At 36.9% G+C, this 20,705-nt stretch overlaps 1 protein-coding gene across 1 annotated transcript in view; it reads left to right on the top strand.

Annotated features, from left to right (window-relative positions):
• RSL24D1 (ribosomal L24 domain containing 1) overlaps positions 1-17,352 on the top strand; it is an 88,950-nt gene extending 71,598 nt beyond the window's left edge. Inside the window, exons 9-10 of the mRNA XM_054214668.1 lie at positions 17,001-17,064; positions 17,281-17,352. Of these exons, the coding sequence (XP_054070643.1) occupies positions 17,001-17,064; positions 17,281-17,320 (104 nt within the window). The 3' untranslated portion in view covers positions 17,321-17,352. The remainder of the gene's footprint in view (positions 1-17,000; positions 17,065-17,280) is intronic.
• The last annotated feature ends 3,353 nt before the right edge of the window (positions 17,353-20,705 follow it).

Genomic DNA, 20,705 nt, shown 5'->3' with positions numbered 1-20,705 from the left:
AGAGCATTTCCCTATTGGCTTAAAAAAATCCACAATTGCTTTCTGTCCAAGGTTTAATTTTCCCATCAATCAATTCTGAATTAATTTGTGGTGAAAGAATATATTATTTCTTATTAGAAAAAAAATACCTCCCATTTTCTTCTGGGAAAAACTATTGCAAAAATAGACAGGCTGAGGAGTACTAGTATTGTTTGGGCTGAGAAAAAAGTTTGGTTTTAATTTAGTTTTAATGAAAGTAAAATAATACCATGGGTGTATGAGGCACGGATTTGTTTTTGACCACCTAGTTGTACTGTTGTGTGTCTGTCCTTTTACTTAACTTGCTTGCCAGTTTTAAAGACTTAAACATTTTTTAAAAGTAATAACTATCTATCTTAAAGATGAGCTTTTTTGGCACATATTGTACTTTGAATCTTAGCTGTCCAAACAGTAAAAATGACCCACTGTTTTCAGACTACATCCCTTTCATATTAATGTACGTGTAACATTTTTAGAATCAGTCAAAGCTAAAGCCATGCTGGGATATTTGGAGCCTCTAGCTTTGAATTTATCCACTCTGACATGAATTAGACCCAGGATTTGCTGCTTTAAATGTTTTTAACTTAAAATTAGCTAACTGATTTTCCTCAGGCTTAGACTTGTACCGACTCCTGAAGAAATCTGCAACGTAAAATTTGAAGAAAAATACCGTTTTAGTTCTAAAATTATTTGCATTTAACAAAATGAATTGTAAACTGATATAATTTTAGTAATGCTGTTTCAGATCTCATTCTATCCATGTTCAACCATTGTCTCTTAATTTTATTGTTCTTGGATTTCTTCAGTTTCTCAAGCTTTATGAAAACTCTTTGTATTGTTTTTTTGTAATATTCTGCATGGTCTGCTTTGTTCAGTTTGGTAGATTTTAATCAATATGAGTCCCATTTAAAGCATTTGAAGGATTTTAATTGTGGGTATGTATGAAGACCCAAATTTGAGGGATAGCAAAATTTATTAGGAGTCAATAGATATTTATGTTCCTTTTAACAGTATGTATACAGTGAATATTAAGCTGGACATGCATGGTCAACTCTCAGATTTATCGACAGTTTCCTGTGCATCACTTCTGTGCCCACGGCAGCTGCAGCAGAAATACAGGCCTCCCATTGCACTTTCTGGTGCCTGGCAGTTCTGTGCAGGGTGCTTCGAATGCACAGCTTCCAGCTTGACCCCAAATGCCCTCTTATCCAACAGATTGCATCCCAGAAGTATTCTATATATATTCATTAAAAAATAAAGTGCAGGTTAATTGCGCATTTACATCTTGAGAGATCGGAAGAAAATAACAATGCTATGTTTAAATTACTGTTATTCTTTGTGTAAATATGTTACAATAATCTTCAATAATCTGAGGATATCAGTTTTATTGATGTCAGGAAATAACTTCCTATTCAAACTAAATATACGTGTATCAGATTTTATACTACAACGATTTTTGTGTGAGGGAATGATTTGATAGAAATTACTTGGGTATAAATAGAAAATGAAAAGCATTGAATTACATACTGAAAGTGTGTTATAAAAAAAGCAAAACAGTGCAGAAAGTCTGAATACTAAAGCAGGTAACGTTAATGTAATCACAGAATCATAGAATAGTTTGCACTGGAAGTGACCCTTAAAGGCCAGCTAGTCCAACCCCCCGGCCATAAGCAGGGACACCTTCAACTAGATCAGGTTGCTCAGATTCCTGTCCAACCTGGCCTTGAATGTTTCCAGGGATGGGGCATCTACCACATCTCTGGGCAACCTGGGCCAGTGTCTCACCACACTCAGTGTTAAAAATTTCTTCCTCAGGTGATCATACTTTTTTCATTTAGCATTAAAATTTATAGCATTGCAATTTCAATGTATTCAAATTAATAGGCTGTAGAACTTGGGCTGCAAGCCTGAGATGGATTCAGTGTATTTGAAAGCTGTTAAAATAATGATAGAGATTTTTGGAAGGAAATATCTTTTCCAACATACTTGTGGCCTGGGAACAAATTTTGCTCCTAAGAGGACCAAAACACAGACTGACTTTTAAAAAGACAAGTGGTCTGAATCTCATTTGAATAAATACCTCATCAACTTGTCCTTATCATGTTGAAAGGATTAATGAATGGTATATTTAGGACAGGTACATTACACAGGAAATACCTATTTTTCCCATTTCCATTAAAGAATATATTTTCTAAAGTATCAGAGACATATACTTGGTTTTATTAAAATTCAGTTCTTTCCATGAATTTGAACTATACCTCTTTAAATTGGTAGTTCAGCAGCAGATTAGCAGAAAAAGGCTCATTTACATTCTCTTTTTCACCCTTCTTTGAATCCTCATCCATCAAGTTCAGACCTTCTGGGTTTTTATCATATTTTTATTGAAATGTTAACGTATAATGTGATAATGCAAAAAGACTCTAAGAAAATATGGGGGGAGAAAAATCACAGGCATCTAAAATAACATTTAAAGTACCTGAAAAGAGTAGATGGATCTTTTGCTGCTTATGTTCAGATGCTGGCTTTTAGAAGTTGTTAATATTCCTAAACATCTGCTGATGCTGAATGTGTCTGTTTCTTGAGTCTGGTGGGTTGTTATTTTTCCGTTATAGCTGAGTTCCTGGACTGTTCTATAACAGTAACGTAGTTTTTGCAGTCTGACACTGAAGATTGCATGGCAATATTAAACTCTCTACTCTCAGTGTTTGAATAACACAAGTAGGTCAATAAAATAGATGAAAGTTGATGTTTATAAAGACAGGTCTATCTAGAAAGGCAAAATGATCTGTGTTTCATATTCAACAGCAGGCAGAGTGTTACTATGAATATGGATATTCAGCGATGCCTTTGTTAATGAGAGAGGATATCAAATTAAATAGCAAAACAACACACCTTTCCTGCAAAATGAGTCATTTTCCTGGGTGTGTAAGTAGCTTCTGCAATTTCCTTTAGTGTTTTATCATTACTACATTTTTGTGTAGTGTATTTCCAAGCATTTTTTATAAGATGATTTCTCTTGGAATGATTGTCTATTAATGTATGGGACTTGACATTAGTGTTTGATGTAGTGGTACCATCTTCTGACAAAGGCCTTTGAGGAATGAGAATCACTTCTTTAGTATTTTTTAAAAAATAACATTTCCCATATAGTCAGAAAAAAACACATTCTTTGATTTTAAAGACGGTCAACATGTTGACCTGAGCACGGACCTCTGGATGTTTATCTGCTGTCTACATATAGATCACTTCCAGTATTTTGGACAAACTCTCAGCTCTTGATCCAGCCCTTGTGTGGTGCTAAAGAGCAGGATAACTGCTGGAAATAGGCAGAAGGAGTCTCTTCCCTTTGGGAGGAATCTGTGGCAGGTACAGAGCTAGGTCAGCCAGATCAATACCACCTTCTTTTATTTTCTTGATATATTGCATTTTGTTTTGGTTTTGAGTGCCTTCCATGGTATGGGAAGAGGAGATGTTGTGAAGTTTATTCATTTTATGTTTTGCTGGCAAAAGACATTCAAAGAGTGATGTGAAGCTAGTGCAGATCTGAAACAGCTTTGCAATTGCTCTAATTTACACTTAGAGCAGGAACAAGCCAACCTGGATTTCTCCAGGAATGAGATAAATGAAAACAGCTGTGATAATATTATTCCCAACTCCCTTAGATCTTCTGATGAGCATTTGAGGACCTTGCCTCAGGCTGCTGAAATTAGAGATTGGATTACAGTAGATTCCGTGCTGTTGTATTTGTTGTTAAGTGTGATTTATACCCACAGAAGAAAAAAAAAGAACAGGAAAAAAACTTCTCAGTCAGGGGACTGTTGTTTTTGCTGCATTAAAAGAAGTGATGAGTTGACACAGAAAGCATTTTTGCCATGGAAATCAGTATAGCAATTGAAGAAGCATTATTTTCATTTCACACTGTCCTATAGGAAACTTTGGGTTATTTCTCATATCTCTGTTAAAAACACCATAGAATTTTGGGCAGTGACTGGAAACATGTCCCTGCATGGAGGCTGTCCGAAGAAAGGAGGCTGGCCACCTTAATCACTATAGGATTTACACTTGGGTTTTATGCTAGCAAGTCATGAAGTGAGCTACTCTAGTGGTCTGTTCTTACCTATACAGTGGGAGATCTCTTAAGCAAGTTTTAAAAATGTGAAATAAATTCTTTTCAATCCTCCAAATGCAAGCTTTTCATTTCAAGTCAAATAGCTTGGAGAAGCCCAAGTGGACTGCACTGACACAGCTGTCTTTATCAAGCTGCTGTGCACCTTTCTGAAAAGAGAACAGATTGTTTTCACAGGACCAACTTGCTAGGAAAACATCAATTATTATGTTTTGACTGTTAACTGGCATTGATGATATTTGAATCTGTGTTGCCAGTTACAAGTTAACTCTTCCAGGCTTTGCATAAGGCTGACCAGTGTTCAGGTCCCCAGCCACCACTTTTATCGCTTGCAACAGTGCAATAACATTTGAAACAGTTTGTACTTGATAATTTCTTTAGATTTTTATGTTTGTTAAAAAATTGTCAGTAGTTCAGAGAGCTTCTCAGCTAATCATCTGGGCCTGTTGATTTGAAACTGTTACATTTTTCCAAGTGCTGCCTTACATCTTTTATTACATCTCTTTTGTTCACAGTAAGGTAGAATGAATAGATCATTTAGTGGTCTGTTTTAAACATAGCACAAAGAATTTAGAAGCATGTCTTCCTTTTATGAATTGATATTTGGTTGTACGAGCTGTATAAAGCACTGAGTATATGCCTTGCTTACAAGTTCCTTTTCTTCAGAATTCGCTTTTAAAAGCATGTTCTTGATGTCTGTGACCCCCCGTCTATTTGATTGATTCCTTCAGTGTCTATTGTCAGCCATTTGCATTATAAATCTTGTAACATAGGTATTAAACTTTTGTTCTGTACCTTTCTTTTTATGTTAGTATGCTTTATTGATGATTAAACTGCAATTCTGTTTGGCTTCCCTTGTTTTTAAATCTGATGCATTTTTTCAGGTTTGTGAATGTGTGGGTTGCTGGCATCCAGTAGGATTTTTGCCAGTGTTTTCAGTTTGAAATGCAGGATTAAATGCAGTAGTCTTAGCGGAGACGTTTTTGCTATTACATATGCATAGGATGTGGAAGAATAAAAAAGGTTTTAGGAGACGGATACTTTATAATTCTTATTATCTTTTTTTTTTTTTTAGACTTTTTTTCTAAAGAAAGAAGTTACAAGGTACATTGGATACAGCATTAAATGAAAATAATGCAGAGATACAAAGCCAAAAAGAAACAACTGATATATATATATATATATATAAACCTCTGAAAATTGGGCTGATTATACAAGAGAGGTTTTATTCAGGAGGAAAAGTGTAAAGTCAAGATTTAAAAAATTTTTTTTATTTGAAGTTTCAAGTTCCTAGCTAAGCACAGAAGTCATGCAAATGAGGGAAAGGTGAAGCAATTGAGTCCTTTAAAAGTGAAACAGTGTGTCTCATCTTAGACTCAGGAGGGAATTCAATGAACTATTTAATATAGACTCTCTTTCAAGTTTATTAAATAGGATTTCTCAATTTCTGAACTTGCACTGGAAAAAGTTCTAGCTGATGTTAAAACCATTTGTTCTATTTATGACATTGTAGTTCAGCTTAGAGACAGTAAAGGCAATGTCAACTGATTGAGAGATGACCAGAGTGATTTCATTACATGGAATGCTGTGTTTCAAGATCTGTGGAGGGCAGGACTTGCTAATTATATATCTAGACTTAGATTGAAAAGAAATATTGGTAATACCTTTGCCAGAAATAGCAGCTGAAGTTTTACAAAAAGCAGATTTAGTTTGATTCATAAGTAATTATGTGCTATCAGCAAGCTTTCATTGCATATGTGTGGCCCAGATGGCAACACAAGGAACTTATCGATATGAGGCAGGAACACAAGTAATGTATTATTCAGACTGTAAGCTCCCTGTGGTTAGTTAGGCTTCTGGAAAACAATTTGGTCTTCCTGAGCTAACAGTTGTATATGGACTAGTATCTGTAACAGCAATTAACCAACCCATTTCCTATAAATGTATGTAATTATTCCTTTTGGTGTTATGTCTCTAGAATGTTCCTGGCCCTGTTTAAACTGGCCTGTAGTTTAACTGTGTGCTGTGCGAAGAAAGGTACTTGCCTTTTGGCTTGCATTGGCAAGTCATTCCCTGTAAACCTTCTCAGTACTATGTTTGTAGCTTTCTCTGCACCAGAATGGCTGTCCTTATGTTTTACCACACACCTCTCTCCTGTCATCTCTTTCTAGAATTTAAATTGTGTTCTGTGTACTTTAACACTGGTCTTTCTTATCTCTGCTGTTCTGACAGGAAGAGAGATTGAAATCCTTACGGTAAGTTGCTCAACAAATTTTTTATTCTTTTAGAGGAAAATTTTCTGGTCCTAGTGATTTTTCCCCCCCTTCCTTTTTATCATTTTTTTCCTCTTCAGTGCGTTAATTCTGACGCAATTTCTCATGTTCTTCCTTTTCAAAGAACTGAACTGTTACAGGAACCCTCCAGATGTTCGCTGCAGTGAAGAGCAACACAGATAATTCATTTAGTTTCTCTGCTAACTGAGAGTCCGTCTAACTTGCTGGTTTTGTTTCTGATCAGCCACTACCTTGTCCTTGTAAGAAGGGATAAGACTGTGCATCCCACTTTACACACAGCTGCAAATCACTGCTGCAATATCACAGGGATCTTGAAACTGACAGCGATATCTTGCCACTGAAAAGACAGGACCCATAAGTTGACATGAAATTATGCAACCGCAATTTGAGAGCTTTATATACTTGAATATACAGAGTTACAGCAGTGCTCCAATCTAGAAGCAGAAATAGTGTCATGTGTCTTCTGAAACTCAGCGGGGCCAACACTTGTTCTCACGTACATGTTCAGAGTAAAAAAGAAGCACTCCATTTGGTATTATGTGGCTTACACGATTCAGAACTCTGAAACTTCCTGTGGAAAGGAGTGTAGACTTGTGGCTCACTCCTGCCCTTCTCTGGACTGGCCAGATGTGAATCAAGTCTGGTCTAGAAGCCAGCTGGCCTCGTTAGAGTAACGTTCTTCCTAAGCTAATGTAAGGCACTGTTGATTATCTCAATGTCCTGCTAATGCAACTGCATTAGCTGCATTTCATCCTGAGTGGACTAACACTGCTTTCCATCCACTTGACTTGGAGCATAAGCAAAGAAGTGTCTACATGGTTCAGGGCAGACACAGTACGAACCATAAATACAAAAGGTCTGAATGTTTCTGAAAATGTAGGCTTCTCAAGTCACTTAAGCCTTGCATATTAGAGCTACATCTAAACAGTTTAAAAAGTCTCAGTCTAAATTAATACAATGCAATTGAAATATCTAATTGTAAAATACATGATTGCAGCAGTATTCTGATCATGAATTATTCTCTAGGAGAAAATATGAATAGTCCTGGGAATAGAAAAATGGAAATGTTTGTGACTAAATTACCTTCTAACTTCACTCTCTGTCCTGGTTTGAGGTAAAACAGAATCAATTTTCTGTTCAGTAATTTTACCTTTTTATCTAAGCCCCTTCTTACTAACTAAGTTCTCTGAAATTAATCGCATATTGTGCAGAAACTGTTCACTCTCAGAGTGATAGGACCTGTGTTTATAGTTTATGCCAAGGAATGGTATGCAGAGAGGTTCTTGCTTACACTTATTGCTATAACAACCAAGGTCAGATAACTTAGTTATTTGCCCCGTTGGAGGGTCAGAAGGGGCAAAGCATAGAGGAGTTGCACCTGCAGGGAGGAGCAGACAGGACCAGTGACACAAAACTGACCAACAGGGTGTTCTGTCCCATCTGCATCATGCTCAGGATATTTTTTTCTTTTTTCTTTTTTTTTTTTTAGCTGACTTGGGAAACAAATCCCACGCAAACAATCTCCAATTACTAGATAGTATAAAGGTTTACAGTGTGACAGAAACACTGCTCATTCTGCTACTGCGAGTAGCAGTTTCTGTGTTTCAGTGCTGAGTTGCTGTTTCAAAATTTGCTTACAAAGATTCAAAGGAAAATAATTCCATTTGCTAGAAACTTTGGAAATGTAATATTCGTAATAACTTCATGCAATTCAGTAATAGAGTGGCATGTTTGCAATGGGCTCAGGAAAATAAGTTGTTTTTTTTTTTTGGAAAGCTAGTATGAGATAGCTGAAATAAGGAGATCTTGGGCTGTTTGTTTGGACTAGATATTATCTCTGAGAAATAAAAGCATACGGAATGCCATCTGGCCCATGAAAATATGCCATTGAAATGATTATGGTATTGAAGAAGACAGTCTACGAACATTTAACAGTGTAATGAATGTCATTGCTATAATTTTAAATAGGATGGCAAAACTGAGGATATGTTAGGGCGAGAAAATTCTCCATTTGAGAGGAACAAAATTCTTCTATGTCATTTAAGGCCCCTGGTCACCAATTTAGATAAATCAGATGATGCAAGGCTGTTAGCAAGGCAAAGCTGCTGCTGAATTACCATTTCAGCTTCCCTTGTGACGGAAATGTGTGTCTGCAGCTGCAAATGTAAAACCTCCTACAGATTTTCGGTGTTCTGTTCCTTAGATAGCTGGTGTTTCTCTTGGCACTTAAAGAACCCTGTATTCGTCTGTGGAGATATCAAAATATTGACTGTGACAGCAATGCATATATCACAAGCTGTACAAAATGAATTTGTGTCACGTCACCTGTAGAGCCTGATAACCATACTGATCATTTCCAGCTGTGGGAAAGCTTTTGTGCTCTGATGTGAACAAGGAATGCCTGGATGGTTTGGAAGTGATTAGAAAATGGTTATCATTTTACAGTGCAAGGCTGTCAGCTTTTAACTTAGCCTGGTGAATGTCTGTCTGCCTCTTTCAGAAACAGGCGATGAACTTTAACTAAAAAAGATACCAATTATTTCTGTCAGTCCTACCTGGATGATGCATTTGCAGCCAGGAAATTGCATTATTGTATTCTTCTCTGCCATTTACACCACTGACAAAGTCATTTCAGCTGTAGATACAGAAAATATGAGAAACAAACAAAACCGTTCTCACTTATTAATTTAATACTGGTCTCTGGGCAAATGAGTGAAGTTCCTGGTTTCAAACGTGACCATCATTTTTAGGTCCTCCACACTTTACAGGTATGTAAAATAATAGCCATTTGCTTTTTCTGAGTTCAAGAGTATTGAACACCTGCTTCTTCTATTAATTACTACTTAAAGTACACTCTAGATTTGTAGAAAAAAACACCCTCTGAAAATCAAGTAATGAAATTTGAGACATTTTTGAAACATGACTTTTAATTTCCTGCACTTCAGTGTCCCCATCTGTACAATGGCCATCCCAGCTGGATGTTGAGGCTTTCAGTTTAGCAATAAGCTGGAAGGAAGTCATTAATACTGTTCTCAGATTGCAATATACAAACTCAGGAGAGGAAAAGTCCATGGTAATTCCCTCTCCCCCATGGAGCTTTTTCCTTGCTTCTCTCTCAGGGGGAAGACTGAATTTCTGCTGCCCTTCAATGGACTTGCCTCTAAACCTCACAGATATTGGGCCCTATGCAGAAACTCTGAATCTCCACAGATGTTATGTGCCACCGTTGGCTGTGTAGGTTTTGTCAGCACAACCTTAAGGGATCTGTATTGTCCACTAAAGGATCCAGTGGAAACAATGAATATCTACTACCACTGCATTTCTCCATCCTTTTACGCCCATCCATCAGCATGTCTGCAGAAAGTGAGGAATATGTTTTAGTAGAGTGGCCTCTGCTCAAATACACATAATGGGGTACCTCTGTGGGGAGCTTTTGTAGACCCATATCTGTCCCCTACAAATGGTTTTGATGTTGCCTACGTAATATCTACTGTAGATACAAAAAAAGCCCCACTCTGAACTTGCTGGGCTGGCAGTTAAATACATTAAACTCTTCTAATTGGAATGCTTGCCTTGAATAGTAAGATCCTGGGTCTATATTTACCTTTGCAGTGTCTAATTAACTCCCTGTGAGATTGGTCATTCAAGCCTCAGGTTTCTAGGAGCTTTGAACCAATCCTTAATTCTTTGTTAAATGTAGGGAGTTCTCATTTTAAAACTTATCTTTTGTATGTTGAAATTTAAATAATTTGAGCATCAAGTAGGCATTGAATTTTATATTATTTTCTTCCTGAGCTTTGATAAAGCAGTGAGCCTGCACAAAAGGTAAAATTGTTTAGCTGACCAGCCTGAGCAAGCCTGTTTTTGAATAAAACTTTCTCTTTGCTCACCAGTTAAAACTTTGTGGAGATTTTGATGATAGGTATGAAAGGCACCTTGTCTGCACACCAGAGCAGCTCACAATCATTTGTTGGAAACTGCAGACTGAGACAGATTGTTGTGCAATCTGGACAGCTTCCAACACCTCCTTCAGTGCACTGCTGCTGCAGGTAGCACTGACCCATTCTTTGCCAACTTTTATATGGAGTTATTTTAATTTATATGAAACTTCATTTATGAAAGATTAGGTTTTCAAACCCTTGATTGAGCAGTGTCAGATCTCCCATAAGTATTACCTTTTGGGTAATGTATCTGCTCAAAGTCTTCCAATAATATTTATAGAGTTTTCTATCATTAGTAATTTCTGATTGACAGGTTTGAATTTTTGGTGGCTAAAACAGCCTGAATTTCAAATTTCTGAACTTTACAAGTTATGGTAGGAAACCGCATGGGGAAAAGATAGGATTAAGATAGAAAAGGTAAAACGAACCTAACCCAATGTGATACTTTTTTTTTCTAAGTAAGGTTCTGACTAAATTATTTATCTTACTCATTCTATTTGAAAGAAGAGTATACTACTTTGATAAATAGAAGAAAAAAACTGAATTTAACACTAAAAGTAATAATATAAAAGAAATATTATCTGTTTCACTTTGTGTTATTGCCTGGAAAATCATAGCAATAACAGAGCAATATCAAGGGCAGTTTTACACAAGTTTATCCTATTATGTACAGTATCAAATACATTTATGTTTGGTATATCTATTCCTTGGACTTATACAAGATCATCTCCTCCCCACACATACACTTGCAGGTGACTGTGATAGTTCTTCCTTGCAAAATTCCTTGCTTAGTCATTATCAATGAGGCTGTTCATAAAATTTCCTACTAAATTTCATGAATCTAGCACTGTTGAGAACAGATGTGCTGCAACTGGGATACAAATGGAAAGACTGTGTGCTTGTTCCTGCTTATGCATGTTGGGGTAAATGAGCTCCAGTGGGGTGGTGGAGCTGTACCTGCCAAGTCTGACTGTAATTGGAGATACAAACCAGATAATTAGAGGCATGATAATTATGCATGTGACACACACACCCGCCCCCCAGCAGGGGGACACAAGTTGTTGTGCCTTTGGCCTCTCAGTAAGGAAACTGTGCTTGATGAAAGAGGACTGTATTTTTATAACATCTGATTTCATAAAACCAACAAAAGCTATTTGTCCATCATAGAATAGAAAGTTAGAACTCCCATTCTGAGGAAAACAATGCTGAATTTCAGGTATGTATTTGGATCAAAATCTAGCACCCTCTATTTCCATCTTAAAACTTAGGTGCATACCCAGAGAAGCAGCACCAAATCTACTGATATTAAAGCAGTTACTCAATTTTTATGTTTCCATGATATTAGAATTATTTCAGGGACAATATAATGTGGAAACAGAGACAGTCTAAGTGGCCCAAGGTCATAATGGTGGTACCAGTTAGAAAAAACAGACAGATTTTTAATATTGCATTTTATAGGCAGTTAAATATGCACCCAAACAGCTTCACTCATAAGATTCTCTTTTTTAATAACCTGTGGGCTTCTGAAAAGCTACGACAGTAGCATGATTGTTCTGCAAGTGTATTTCTAGGGCAATGTATAATGATATATTCATAGAGCATTTTCGTAACACAGAAACAGCAAGACTCTGTTCTGATTTGCTTGTTGAGCCGTTCTTCCCCCAGAGAAGATGTGAATGGATGAAACAAAAACACCAACATTTTTTAAGGATTACTTCTGGTTTGGATGAGAAATTGAGAATTTTTTTTTTTTTAATTATAGGACTGTAGTTCAAAGGTAACGACTAATTTAAAAAAAAAAGTTATGATGGGCAGTGTCCAGTTTATTCCGACTGTGATTATCAGCATGTAGAAAGGTCATTCTGAGTTTAGGCAGGAAATTTTGTACCCATTGAAATCTGCATGGAGCTTTGCATTTTATAAGTAGAAGAAAACAAAACAAGAAATACAAGAAATCTGTTCTGGGGAGATCTCTCTGTTGCCAAGCAAGGTCGTGAAAGGATGACACCAGTTGCAACTCAAGTACTTATTGAGGAAATATTACAAATGACGGAACCTATTGAACATGATCTGCTTAGACTGCCACTCAAGCCTGTCTAAGGGTTCTAAAAATGGGAGAAAGAAAGCCTGAATTAAAGGGATGGCTTTAACGAGGGATTGCAGTAGTCAGTTATCTTGTATGAAACAGGTACTGTAGGTGGATAAAGACCCACAAAGAGTGAATGCTTGCAGGCTATTTTGATACTTTAGAGATGTCTTTTGTTTTTCTTCCCTTCCACATCTTTCTCATCCCAAACCTTAGTCACAAAGAACAGTTTTTAGATGGTTTTCTTCATTTCTGCCTGTGAAGAACCTCTAAATAGTTACATGAAAGATACATTGCATATAAATATTTAGCTGTTAGAGGAAAGATGGTCTGAAATGTCTTTACAGAGAGATTCCTTTGCAGTAGTAGTAAGATAAACCTTGTTTCTCTTTTACAGACAAAATTAACTGAAGTTGTTTGCCTGGAAGATTCAGATCTGGAAAGACTCAAAGATTTTTCTGTGTAAATAGTGTGTTGACTGTGGTGTATCCGTTATTGTATGAATAATTTATATAGATCTGGAGACCTGCTGTGTGTTTTAATGTATTTCAGGCAAATGCATTCATTTTAGAAACAGATAAGTCAGTCAGATTGTTCAAAATCTGTTTTAGTTTCTGGCTTAAATTACTCTGAATTGTGATTAAGTCCAAGTTATGGCCCTTGACTCCACTGTCTTGATGCAAAGTTTGCACTTCATCTGTGCAGCCTCAATGCCTTGAGATTTTGCCTGGCAGTTGTAACTAAAAGGTGCTGGAGACCAAACCTGGTTACTGATTGTACGTGATAAGCAGGGTAGAAACGGGCTTTCACTCTGTGTGGCACTACGTCTGTGAGCCAGTGAGAATAAAAACTAACAACATCATTTGAGCCACTCTTATCTTCATCAGTACCCTGGAGATCACTGAATATCTAAAAGCAATTACACTGAATTTATATTCTTATATTCCACATTTTTCTTTTAAATATTTTTTCATATGATGCTATTGGACACAAAAAATTTCACATTTCCAAATGAGAACAGTTTACATAAGAAGATCCTTCAGAGCAGGGTACTGTCTTGCATGCCTGCAAACCACTGTGGAGGCAGAGGTTTCCCTGTTAATGACAACTCAAGGGAACTCTCATGGGTTATTTCAACCCTGGAGCACCATGGTACTTACAAACGGGGATAATTCAAAATTGCATTGCCTGTGGTATTGCACACATTGCTATTGGGAAATCGCATGTTTTCCATATTACTAAAGCAAAAGTACCTGGCAGTGGTGTAAGGAAGGCAGACCAAGTGACTGGCCAACCCACATGCGTTTTTCACTCTGAAGCGGCATAGAGGCACTGGGATCTAAAATTCCACCCTTAAACTTGGTGCAGTCCATCCCAGGATGACAATGCAGTGGGCTGTGCTGATTTATATGGCATTGTTCCCAGCAGTGCAATCTTTGAAGTAACTACTCTTTCCCAGAATATTAAAACCACTAAATAAGTATCAAATGGCATCATTCAGTGTATGAAGGATAGTTAAGGCAGTGGATCCTCATTCACACAACTTTGATTTTTAGATCATTATATATAAAGCTCATGAATCTTTACCAAACTGCTTCATTCACTGAAATCGATAATTGATTTTTTTTTCCACCATGAGACTTGTGCTGAACAAATCAATTTTTAGCATCTGTCGGAAAGCAGAAGTCATAAATCACCTATTTTACTACAAACTCTTGGGATTTCAGCAGCAGGTTTTTAAAGCCTGTTGGACTAATTGTACATCAGGGGTATATCTACTTATTCTGCTGTAAAATCTTCTCTAGTAAAATTTATGTGTACAGCTAGGAGAGGTTTTACTTGTTCTGTTATTTTGTTTTGGCTCAAGACGTTTACTAGCTTTTATTAACATGAAAAACAATTGAAAAATACATTGAGCTTAATATTTTATTTGGATTTTTTTGGATTTATTTTTATATAGTCTTCTGTAAAGTCCTTCTTGAAATTTAGCATTTACCTTGTGTTTGTTTAATCATTTACTTAATTTGTATTCCATTCACTCTTAAATACCTTGCTTGGAGACAAAGCTCTGCTATATTAGATGCTATGGAAATGTGAAGGAAGAGGACAATCTGGTTTTACCATCTGGTACTTGGTCTTGTGAATATGCACTTACGTGGCTCATTTTATGCAGCATATACAATTCCTGTCATATTAGAAGTAATGTTTGCCATGTATTAACTGAACACATGTAAGTCCTTGCCTAAAGTTTCAGGGCTACAAGTGCTGCTCGAATAGTTCTTGGTAACAGTTTGTTCTCAATATGAGGTTGTGTGTATGTGTGTGTGTGTTTGTGTCTGTAAGAAAGACCTGCAGGTTAAAACACATTTTGGGAAGGAGCAAAAGAAAATGACAACTACAGTGTCTATAGGCTAGCTTCATGTACAGCTGGTTTGTTTCTTTTCTAAGTCATGAACTATAAAGAACAGATTGTATAAGAACTACCTAGCACAGAATTACCTACTCCATATTAGCTGGCTTCCCATGGGTGTCGTGGCATAAGGTCTCTCCATGCAGTTCTGCCACTGACTCAATAAGCAACATTCATTAGCATGCTGGCAGTTGTGTTTCAAGGTGTCGGTGCTGTGCACGCTTGCTTTTTTGCTCTCTGAATTGGGATGGTGGTATCTTAATGTGATGTATCATCTGTCAGTGAAACTGAGAAGATTTATAGGTTTTTGCATAATTGCAAAAGATGCAAGTTGCCCCTGCTCTGGAATTGGAGAGGGGAAGTTTCCTTGTCTTCTGGTTCAGCTTCTGTATCCACAAATTAGAGATTATACTTAACCTTGCTTTGTGCGAGACTCATAACTCCTCAGCTGATGAAATTCCATAGGATTATTTTATTCTTTCGTTTTATTGTTTGTTATTTTATTTCATACACACTCCTAACAAAACAGTTTTACTTTCTAATAGAGTTCAAGTTACACAGCAAATCCTTAAACAATATGGATATCAAAAGTTAATTATGCAAATAATCCAGGCACTCCACTGAGACCTTAGGAGAGTCAGACTCAATTAATCGGTAATAACTGAAACCTTTTAGTACTTATTGTGTTTGGTTTTTATTTGGAAAAATAATTTTTGAATGAAAATGTACCCAGCTAGGAACTTGCAGGCTGTGAATATGCAAAACCAAATATGAACCTCAATAGTCTTAAAACTGAATGGCTTACATATTCATGAAGCTTTATGATTGTCACTGACGGATAACACTGCCCGTTCTATATATTTCATACCTCTCTCTCTGAATCTCCGAAGTCAAATCTCTTTTGATTTTCTCTATGGGATACAGAGAATGCTTGTCAGGTGTATTGAAGAACAGCAGAACAATAACTAGCCCTTTATTTATTTGTCCCATTACAAAGAGGGGCTTAAACATGTTAGTGATTTACCAGCTACATGAACACATTTGTTTTCTGAGGATTAAACTTAATAGTGGGAGAACATATTTTCTGAGTAGTTTACAGTGTGTAACCTATAATTTCAGGGACTACACTAATTATAGAGAAGAATTACCTTAAAGCCCTTGGAACAGACACCATCAGCTAAAAAAGTAGCACTTTTCTGAAATCAGTATTAAGCATCATTGTTATTTAATGCAAACCATGTGTGCTTCGGAAAGGGAATGAAGCTGACCACAGCCACCACAAGCTACAGCGGGCTAGGGTTCAGGTTTGAAAATGGAAGAGAGATTATTTGTAGCTGAATAGAAGTGAAAGCAACCTGTCAGCAACCTTGTGTGTGTCATGATGGCAGTGGGAGCAGAGGGAGGCCGGGGGATCTCGGAATGTTTGTCAGGGTACAAGAAAGAGTGGCTGATCCCTAAGATCAGGGAGGAATTCCACAGCTGGCCTATACAACTGAGGAAGAAGAAAAAATTCTCCATTGTGAGTAAGGATTATTCTTCATCTTTCTCCCCCTATAGCTCTGCCATCTACAGGTAAGGATAACAGATAAATCTCCAGGCTAATTCCAGTACTGGAAGGTGCATATTGTACAACCGCCATCATGTCCGTGCCAATTGCTGCTGCTTCAGGCTTAGGACGTCTGTGGGATTTTTCATGACAGAGCCCTACTGTTTCTATACAAGTGGAACATTCCTAGTGTAGAGTTTCATTTGCATTAATTTAGGCTTATTTTTGGTAACGCTGAGCTTTATAGTAATCCACAAGGTCCACAACATTCAAAGTAGGTACTTGTTCTTCAGAAGATTCAGAAAGCCAGAATAACACATAGAATCATAGAATACCAAGTTGGAAGGGACTCAAGGATCATCTGGTCCAAACTTTCTTGGCAAAAGCACGGTCTAGACAAGATGGCCCAGCACCCTGTCCAGCTGAATATTAAAAGTGTCCAATGATGGTGAATCCATACACATTAATGTTCACTTTTCAATACAGAATGCAGGAGAAGGTCTGAAACCATACTTTATACTTCATAGAAAGTAATGGCAAATTTATTGAAACAAATTAACTAGAAATTCCTCCTTTCAGGCTGGGGAGTTCGTGGCTTGATACTAAATGACAACATGCAGAGTAATGGAGCCAGTTCTACCAGGTGAGTTGCCAGTGCGCTCTCATCAGACCACCAGGCAGTCTGGTAGAGCACTTCTTTTGGGGCTGGGAGTCCAAGGCTTCAAAATCCTCATACAAAGGAGGGATCTGAACTGTACAAGTGCCCTACCCACTGAATTACTTTTTATTTTTTAAGAGGTAAGGGTCCTAACAATGGTACCAGCACATTACATTTCTCAGCACGTTTTCCCATTATCAGCCCTGAAATAACCAGCCCGTCTGGATTGCCTGTGGGTTGACACAATAAGAAGGACACAATTCCATCACTCCAGAGAATGGCTAAGATTGAGTCATGTAAAGGTATGCACCACTCTGCCCAGCCTGGAAACATTCTGCTGCCTTGTGGCATGTGCAGAAATTCCACATCAAAAAGGTAGCTATGTATGAACTTCAGGTAACCCCTGGAGGTACCTGAGGGCCGAATTGTGGTTTTGTGTATTTCAGATTTTACTTCTGTTGCCTAGATCCCTTTTGGGTGTAAATCACACTGTTTCCTTTAAAGCTTCTTTATTTTATATGTACTTATCTCTTTTCTATTCCTCTGTATGCAGCATTGGTTCTTTTTAATAAACAAGATCTGAATTCTGTTAATTTTAAGTCTTTGTGACTCTCCTATTACATAATGGCTTCATTGCCTGTATGAATTTGCTTTAGTATAAATATTTTGAGGAGGCTTTTAACTTGTATTTCAGGCTGATATTTGAGAAGTGCTATATGTTTATTTAGAACAACAAACAAAGCAGAATAATCACCAGCTGGCAAAACAACCGCTGTTAGTTTGGTCTTTGTGATACGAAAACAACCCCACCCAGAAATGTTGTTTCCATAGTCTCTCAAGATGAGAAATGAAATTGAAATTTATTTGTAAATGCTCTTGGAGATGAAATCTGATGAAAATCCATCAGTGTGGCAGAGGGAAATCGTATTTCAGGGCACTTCACCTGCCTGAACTGGAAGGACTCAAAAGCTGCAGACAGTGACAAAATTCTGTGTCTATTAGTTGCATATTTATGTCAAAACTGAAGGCTGCCAAATTTAAAATGTCCTCCCAAGTTATACCGCATGACAGGAAACTTGAAATAGGAAACAGTATAATTTTTTGATTAGAGTGTAACTTATAGTATGACTGCTTCCAGAAGTCTCCGTTCGTGTATCTTGCAATGAGTGTATTTTTCTTTCACATAGCAGTAGTTAACTTTGTTCAGCTGTTATTATACATATAGTTTTAATCTGAATGTGTGTGTTTTTTTACACACAGGTATATTCTAGTATGAATGGAAGGTTAATCATAGACTCATAATATAATAATCATAATAATCATAGACATATTGTTTGATAGCAACAGTGGTACTAAAGGTGACAGAACTCACACCATTCCCAAAGGCTAATCGCTTTCTACATTTCAATTGGAAAAAGTGCATGGGAGCCAGCATGTGGGAAGAGAGTTTGAAATTTTGGAGGGGTATCCTAAGCCAATCACAGTTCTTTTTGATGACCAGAAGCTGATCAAAGTAGTTGCCTTTTTATTGCTTATCTTTGTCATTGGAGATGCATGACACGGACCTTTTCATTTCAGTGCCTCTTACATGTGTTTGTACAGCTGCATTATGCTCCTTAAGGCATCTGCAATTGTTACTCATAGTGAAAAGTAATATTAATAAAGATGTTAATGTACCATGTTTGCTCAGAGATTGCGTGATCACACCAGAGAAGCTGGAGCCATTCTCAGCTGGGTGTCTGCAGAGAGCAAGGACTGAGTAAGGAAAGAAATTATTTTTTCATAAAGGGATTTCATGGGACTATGACATGTGTGTGTACCTGAAACCAGAGTGAACAACAAACAGTGGCAATTGGTATAAAATTATACTGACAGACCCTGATTAAGCATATTTGCTCAGAGGGGTCATTCTTAAATTCCTGATGTTAACAGAAATTTTAATACTATGTTCATGCAAAAGTCAGAGAAGTTATTAACCATGTTTCTCATTGAATAATTTTCCATTGCACTTCCTGCTGTTTGCAGTTTAACACCCTGCCCCCAAATATTAGCATTTTCAGGTTAAGTAATAATGTAGCAATTAAAATTCAGGATGCAACAAGGCTGGAGCTGTGTGATCCTGTCCTCTATAGCAGCAGTGATTCAGATTCTTTCGTTAAGTCAGGGTAGGCAGGATTTGACTCTTTCACTTTTTTAAAAAGATGTTAAAGCTAACAATAGATCTCACCCATGTGTCTTCTACAGGGTGGAAAGAGCATTGAAGCAGAGGTGAAAACAATCTGTTTTAAGTAATGCTTAAAATTCCAATAAATGTGAACTTTTCAGCACAGGCCCTGTGGAGAGCTGTAAATGTATTAGTGTGCACTTACTCGATGTTTGGAACAGGTGCTTGCTTTGTTATGCACACAGATGGATATGCACATACGCTCTCACCACTAAATCCAGGTGAATGAAGGAACAATAACCCGTCGGAAAGAACGTGCACATGCTGTAATTTTGGTCTATCTAGAATTCTCCCTCCTCACTAGTTCACAGTTTCTGAATGTGAGTAAAAGTATTTTGTGATTAATTTGACTAACTACTGACCAGCCTTCTGTCACACTGACACTTCTGCATTCAAATCATATTGAAATTGCTGCTGTTTAATTAAACAAAAGACGTATAAGCACATACAATGCAAACACATAAATTACACAGTAACGTAAACTGCATTATGTTATAAGACATGTAAATTTTATGTTTTAAGGTAACCAAACACATCTTATTTGCTAAATGAAAATGAAGGGTAAATTGAAAAAGCTTGTAATGATGCTGAAAACTATTTTTGATTTAGAACCATGTCTGAGACTTCCCCTTGTAACATGGTGACAGTAGCTTTTCCCAGTAGCTTTTTTAAAATGTAAAATGTAAATGTCTGTGCAATGATGTATGAAATCAGTATTATGATGATAATCTGCCCACAAATTCTATCTTTACAGCCTGGTGCATTCAATGTTTAGTTTCTAGATTTAAACGTAGTAACATAGATTTATTATTATTATTATTAATTTCTATAGTACAAAATCTCTAGACCTAGATCTGCCAAAGGCTGACGGGTATGTTGAAATGTTGGCTTCATTGTAATTAGTTAGTTGAATCCCTGTACTTTTGCAAAAATCCTGGCCATGATAGATAAAAGTTGAAAAGCTTTATATTTGCACACTTGATAATAAAGTAAAACAAGTAGAAGACTTGTAGCTTGTAGAGTGAGCTTTTTGCATCAATTATCCAACCTACTTTGCTTCTGTAATGATTTTTCCTACTCATTTTTACTATAGACAATGTAATTTAAGTTTTTAATGCATAATGTCATTCGTATCCATTATGTTCTAAAGTACATGTAGCACATGGAGGTCCTTTCAGCTGTAAAATAACGTTTATGTCCATATACTGTTGGTCCAGTAGAGCTTTTTTTTTTCTTCCTTTCTTTCATTATTTTCCTCAAAAAGCTACATTCCCTCTACTTATCCTTTAATATTCTAGATAGTGGCTGTCTATCTATTACAGTCTATAGCAGTAACTAGAGTAGTACTGTGTGGCTGTAGTTTTCTCTCGTGGATCTCCCTCAGCTCAGTCATTATCAGACT

This window comes from Rissa tridactyla, chromosome 9, assembly GCF_028500815.1.
Source record: "Rissa tridactyla isolate bRisTri1 chromosome 9, bRisTri1.patW.cur.20221130, whole genome shotgun sequence".
Taxonomy (NCBI): Eukaryota; Metazoa; Chordata; class Aves; order Charadriiformes; family Laridae; genus Rissa; species Rissa tridactyla.
Note: the sequence above shows the minus strand (reverse complement) of the source record. Positions and strands in the feature narration are given on the sequence as shown.